Source organism: Eleutherodactylus coqui, chromosome 6 (assembly GCF_035609145.1).
Source record: "Eleutherodactylus coqui strain aEleCoq1 chromosome 6, aEleCoq1.hap1, whole genome shotgun sequence".
Classification (NCBI taxonomy): domain Eukaryota; kingdom Metazoa; phylum Chordata; class Amphibia; order Anura; family Eleutherodactylidae; genus Eleutherodactylus; species Eleutherodactylus coqui.
The window spans coordinates 27,526,438-27,533,164 of NC_089842.1; the positions used below are offsets into that span (position 1 = coordinate 27,526,438).

Below are 6,727 nucleotides of genomic sequence, written 5' to 3' on the forward strand. Positions count from 1 at the left end.
TCACTCTCGAACCCCTTTGCTCTTCGGGAATGAGAGTGGAAAGGTTCTCCTTATACTGTGGGTCGAGCAGTGTGTACACCCAGTAATCCGTAGAGGCCAGAATGCGTCTAACGCAAGGGTCACGAGAAATGCATCCTAACATGAAGTCTGCCATGTGTGCCAGGGTACCTGTACGCAACACATGGCTGTCCTAACTAGGAAGATCACTTTGAGGATCCTCCTCCTCCTCCTCCACAGGCCATACACGCTGAATGGATGAGAAGCAAGCAGCATGGGTACCCTCTGCAATGGGCCCAGCTGTCTCTTCCAGCTCCTCCTCGTCTGGCTCCTCCCCCTCCTCCTCCTCCTCCTCCTCAACGCACTGGGATATAGACATGAGGGTGCTCTGACTACCAAGTGACATACTGTCTTCCCCTGCCTCCATTTCCGACCGCAAAGCATCAGCCTTTATGCTTTGCAGGGAACTTCTCAACAGGCATAGTAGGGGAATGGTGACGCTAATGATTGCAGCATCGCCGCTCACCATCTGGGTAGCCTCCTCAAAGTTTCCAAGGACCTGGCAGATATCTGCCATCCAGGCCCACTCCTCTGTAAAGAATTGAGGAGGCAGACTCCCACTATGCCGCCCATGTTGGAGTTGGTATTCCACTATAGCTCTACGCTGCTCATACAGCCTGGCCAACATGTGGAGCGTAGAGTTCCACCTTGTGCGCACGTCGCAAAGCAATCGGTGCACTGGCAGATTAAACCGATGTTGCAGGGTCCGAAGGGTGGCAGCGTCGGTGTTGAACTTGCAGAAATGTGCGCTGACCCGGCACACCTTGCCGAGGAGGTCTGACAAGTGTGGGTAGCCTTTCAGAAACCGCTGAACAACCAAATTATAGAGATGTGGGCCAGGCATGGCACATGCGTGAGGCTGCCGAGCTGCAGAGCCGCTACCAGGTTACGGCCATTGTCACATATGACCATGCCCGGTTGGAGGCTCAGCGGCGTAAGCCAGCGGTCGGTCTGCTCTGTCAGACCATGCAACAGTTCGTGGGCCATGTGCCTTTTCTCTCCTAAGCTGAGTAGTTTCAGCACAGCCTGCTGATGCTTGCCCACCGCTGTGCTGCCGCGCGACACCGACTGCTGGCAACGTGCTGCTGCTGACATATCTCGATTGCGAGGCAGAGGTTGCATAGGAGGAGGAGGAGAAGGAAGATTTAGTGGAGGTGGCATACACCGCCGCAGATACCAGCATTGATCTGGGGCCCGCAATTCTGGGGGTGGGTAGGACGTGAGCGGTCCCAGGCTCTGACTCGGTCCCAGCCTCCACTAAATTCACCCAATGTGCCGTCAGGGAGATATAGTGGCCCTGCCCGCCTGTGCTTGTCCATGTGTCCGTTGTTAAGTGGACCTTGCCAGTAACCGCGCTGCTGAGGGCGCGAACAATGTTGCAGGGCTGGGACAGCACACCGTAAAAAATAGTGGCGACTAGGGACAGAGTAGCGCGGGGCCGCCGCCATCATGTTTTGGAAAGCCTCCGTTTCCACAAGCCTGTACTGGAGCATCTCCAGGCTGATCAATTTGGCTATGTGGACATTTAAAGCTTGAGCGTGTGGGTGCGTGGCGGCGTATTTGCGCTTTTGCTCCAACGATTCTCTTAGCGACATCTGGTTTCTGCGCTAAGAGACATTGCTGGATGGGGCCGAGGACAGCGGAGGTGAGGGTGTGGGTCCAGGCCAGGAGACGCTCGTGCCTGTGTCGAGAGAGGTGGGTTGGATCTGAGTGGCAGGTTGGGGCACAGGGGGAGAGGCAGTGGTGCAACCCAGAGGCGGTGAACGGCCTTCGTCCCACCTTGTGGGGTGCTTGGCCATCATATGCCTGCTGGTGGTGGTGGCTCCCCGGCTGATCTTGGCGCGACAAAGGTTGCACACCCCTGTTTGTCGGTCGTCTGCACTCTCAGTGAAAAACTGCCACACCTTTGAGCACCTCGGCCTCTGCAGGGCGGCATGGCACGAGGGGGCACTTTGGGAAACAGTTGGTGGATTATTCGGTCTGGCCCTGCCTCTACCCCTGGCCACCGCACTGCCTCTTCCAACCTGCCCTGCTGCTGCACTTACCTCCCCCTCTGAAGACCTGTCCTCAGTAGGCTTAGCAAACCAGGTGGGGTCAGTCACCTCATCGTCCAGCTGCTCTTCCTCCGAATCCTCTGTGCGCTCCTCCCTCGGACTTACTGTCCTTACTACTACCTCACTGATAGACAACTGTGTCTCATCGTCATCGTCCTCCTCACCCACTGAAAGCTCTTGAGACAGTTGCCGGAAGTCCCCAGCCTCATCCCCCAGACCCCGGAAACTTTCCAAAGGTTGGACATCGATCACGACAAACTCCTCAGGTGGGAGAGGAACCATTGTTGCCAATCTGGGCAGGGGCCCAAGAACAGTTCCTGGGAGTCTGCCTGCTCCTCAGAATGTGTCATTGTCATGGAGTGAGGAGGCTGGTAGAAAGGAGGAGCAGCAGCCAGAGGATTCAGAGTTGCAGCAGTGGACGGCGTAGAAGACAGGTGCTGGAGACATTGCTGGATGCACTTTCTGCCATCCACGACAGGACCTGCTCACACTGCTCATTTTGTAATAAAGGTCTACGACGTGGACCCAAAAATTGTGATATGAAGCTGGGGACCCCAGAAACGTGCCTCTCTCCTAATCCCGCAGCAGCCGACTGCGATTCACCTGTACCCAGAACTGGGCCTATGCCCACACCCTCACTTGGAACTCCGCGTCCTCGACCGCGTCCACGTCCTCTACTCCTACACCTACCTCTCAGCATGATGGATTAAGAATCGAGCAGACACTGAGCGGTGTAAAAAAATTTGTGAATTATTGCCGCATAGTTGGTGGCTGCCAGCGGTTATATCACGCAAAATGAAGCCAGAGATAAATTATAAGGAAGGATGCAAGCAGGACTAGCTGTGCAATATGCAATTGTGATGCACCTGAAGTCCCACAGGCCACACAGTGAAATGCACTGGGACACAGTCAGCCGTAAAAAGGATTTCTTTTTTAAAATATGTATTTTTCAATGCAATGCTGACTATGGAGCGTGTATTGGACTTTTCCTCTATGGGTGTCTGTCACCGTACATTGTGCCGGCAGCTGACGGGTAACACAGAGCGGTGTAAAAAATTTGTGGTTTCTTGGTGTGCAGTTGGAGGCAGACAGCGCTTACATTACGCTAACTGCACCCAGCAAAAAATTTAACTGAAGGCTGAACGCAAGCCTTGCTGTGCACTATGCAGTTTTGATGCACCTCAAGTCCCACAGGCCACGCAGTGAAATGCAGTGGGTCACAGGCAGCCGTAAAAAGGATTTCTTTTTTAAAATATGTATTTTTCAATGCAATGCAGGCTATGGAGCGCGTATTGGACTTTCCCTCTATGGGTGTCTGTCACCGTACACTGTGCAGGCAGCTGACGGGTAACAGAGCGGTGTAAAAAAATTGTGGTTTCTTGGTGTGCACTTGGAGGCAGACAGCGCTTACGTTACACTAACTGCACCCAGCAAAAAATTTAACTGAAGGCTGAACGCAGGCCTTGCTGTGCAATACTGAGGTACTACAACTCCTAGCAACCACGGTCACAGGTAGCCCTAAGAAAGACCGTTGGGGTTGTTGTAGACAGGATTCCACACTACCACTGTCCCTGCCTCACCAATACTTCCCCTATACTACATAGTACAGACTGCAGCCTGAGAACACTATAGCTGTAATGGGGCTGCACGCCCGATATACAAAAAAAAAAAAAGGGCAAAACTACTCCAAGCAGCCACAACAGTAGTGCACTAGGTGAGCTGTGGCCCTAAGAAGGACCGTTGGGGTTCTTGTAGACACTAACGCTCTCCCTATAGCAGCAGCAGCACTGTCCCTAATCTCTGCCACCGTGCGTCTGTGGCGATCCGCGTACGGGCCCACTTTATATACTCGGCGGTCACTTGATCTCGCCAACCACTCACTGCAGGGGGGTGGGATAGGGCTGGAACGTCACAGGAGGAAGTTGTAATGCCTTCCCTGCATGTCTATTGGCCAGAAAATGGCGCAAATCTTTCAGGGAAGGAAATGGAATTGACTCGAACACGGCGTGGTGCTTGTCACGAGTAACGAGCATCTCGAGTACCCTAATACTCGAACGCGTATCAAGCTCGGACGAGTAAGCTCGCTCATCTCTAGAATAAACCCATTGGAGACTATGAGTTCTATTATCTGCATACAGTGCGCACAAAATTTGCATACAAATCCATCCCTCTGAAGGGGCCATTAGGTGCACACATAAGCAATTTACATTGACGATACACATATACAGGGACACGTCTTCTGGCTGCTCTCTTGGGTTCCCTGCATTTGTGGCTTCCAGTGTCTATAAGCCATCAGCCTACAGCACTGCTGGAGCGAGTCAGCGCCCCCAATGCTAACCAACAACACTCAGGCACAGCTACGGTCCTAGTTTTGACAGTTTCTGCCAGGCTTTTTGCCCTCCCAGCTCAGGGTCCCATGGTAGCTGCGTGGGGTGCCTCTATAGGAGGTACGCTTTTGATAACTGACAGAATTTATCTGTGATGTGACTTTTCATTCCAGGAGCTGAGAGTGACCAGATTCCTTCATATGATGATGTAGATGACATAAATGGAGAAAATTCACCAAGTAAGTTTATTAATCATTAAATAGATCAAATGATCAAAATCTGGTGTAAACTAAGCTAATAAGTGGTAAAAAGTTAGACTAGACCCCCTGAGGGCCCACATGTCCAAAATGTCATCCCAGCAATAATCGTCCCTGTGCTTTTACACTGTAACAAGCTTTGCGCAGTGAGTGGAGGTGGGAGGGGCCAGTATAGTTCCGCCACCCCCTTCCCCTTCATTCACAGTAAACAGACAGTCATTCATAAATGAGCAACTGCCTGTTTACACTGACCAATACATTGTTCAGTTTTCTGCATACAGAAACAACGATGAACGAAAAGCGAACAAATTCTCATTGGTCCCTCAGTCGGTGCGGCATTTATATTGAACGATAATCATTCTAATTCCCTCTGGATGTGAGATTCTGAACTATTTATCAGCCCATGTAAAAAGGCCCTTAAAAGGTGCCAGATTTATCATCCAACATGAGTCACTGGGATAAATCTGGGTCAGAAGCGGTGCTGTGTCTCCTTAAGGAGAGCATCCAAAAAAGTGTGTGGAGACACCTAGTGGTGAGCATTATACGGTCACTTTGAATTGACAGAATGCTGCCATCCAATAGATGTTGCTGTAGAGGTATTTTTCCATTTTTCTGATTTGTGATAAATCTTGCACATTTTAGGCCGCCTGCAGACGGCTGGGTCAGATCCGGCTGTGAGAATTCTCGCACCGGGACCCGACCCAAGCACCTGCAGAGAGCAGCGCGGAACTCACAGCAGCCGGCGCATGCGCAGAACGAAGTCGGCGGCCGGGGAGTGACATTTCTGTGCGGGGCTCTGCGAGCTCCGCACAGAATTAGACCATGCCGCGGTTTGTTTTCTGTGAGTGATTTCTCGCAGACAAACCGCAACCATCTGCATAGGATTGCGTATTGTAATGCAATCCTATGCAGGCATATATGGGAGGAAATTCTGCGGGGAAGCCCGTCTGCAGGCGGCCTAAGACTGTGGAATTTAGGTTTTCATTAACTATTAGACAGTATTAGTAAATCTGTCCATTGTGTTTACATGTTATTTTACTTTTTTACTCATGTGCATGACAGCTTATTCTGAGAGGCTACCTGTAAGTTTTTGCAAAAATTTGTGCAAAACTGCTCCCAGCATCCACAACAGTAATGCATACGGTCAGATGTGGCCCTAAGAAGGACCGGTGGGGTTCTTTAAGACGCCAACACTCTCACTATAGCACCAGCAGCACCCTCCCTAATCTCTGCCAGCGTGTGTCTGAGGCGAGCCGCGGGCGGGACCACTTTAAATACTCGTCGGTCACTTGATCTCGCCAGCCACTCACTGCAGGGGGGTGGGATAGGGCTGGAACGTCACAGGAGGAAGTTGTAATGCCTTCCCTGCATGTCTATTGGCCAGAAAATGGCGCTAAACATGCAGGGAAGGAAATGGAATTAACTCGAGTTCCGTCTGATGCTCGTCTCGAGTAACGAGCATCTCGAGCACCCTAGTGCGCGAATGAGCATCAAGCTCGGACAAGTACATTCGCCCATCTCTATTAAAAGGCTATTTACTTAGCCTAATGAGGTCTAAATATGTTACTTTTTTCACAGAATTGCGCAGCGTATTGCACATTTGCGTGCCTATAGAGTGCACATTTGCACACCTTCCATAGACTTCTATAAGGACCTTTGGTGCACACATGCACACTAAAATAAAGCATGCTACTTTTCTTTCTGCATGAAGAATGCGCATGTAAAATAGGAGAATGAGAATAAACCCATTGGAGTCAATGAGTTCTATTATCTGCGTACTGCACACAAATCCATCCCTCTGAAGGGGCCATTAGGTGCACACATAAACAATTTACATTGACTATACACATATACAAGGACACATCTTCTGGCTGCTCTCTTGGGTTCCCTGCATTTGTGGCTTCCAGTGTCTATAAGCCATCAGCCTACAGCACTGCTGGAGCGAGTCAGCGCCCCCAATGCTAACCAACAACACTCAGGCACAGTTACGGTCCTAGTTTTGACAGTTTCTGACAGGCTTTTTGCCCTCCCA

The 6,727-nt window shown here is 51.0% G+C and overlaps 1 protein-coding gene across 1 annotated transcript in view; it reads left to right on the forward strand.

Moving 5' to 3' along the window:
* Positions 1-4,697, forward strand: part of LOC136633510 (scavenger receptor cysteine-rich type 1 protein M130-like) — a 204,910-nt gene extending 200,213 nt beyond the window's left edge. The window contains exon 17 of the mRNA XM_066609271.1: positions 4,612-4,697. Coding sequence (XP_066465368.1) covers positions 4,612-4,697 — 86 coding nt within the window. The remainder of the gene's footprint in view (positions 1-4,611) is intronic.
* The last annotated feature ends 2,030 nt before the right edge of the window (positions 4,698-6,727 follow it).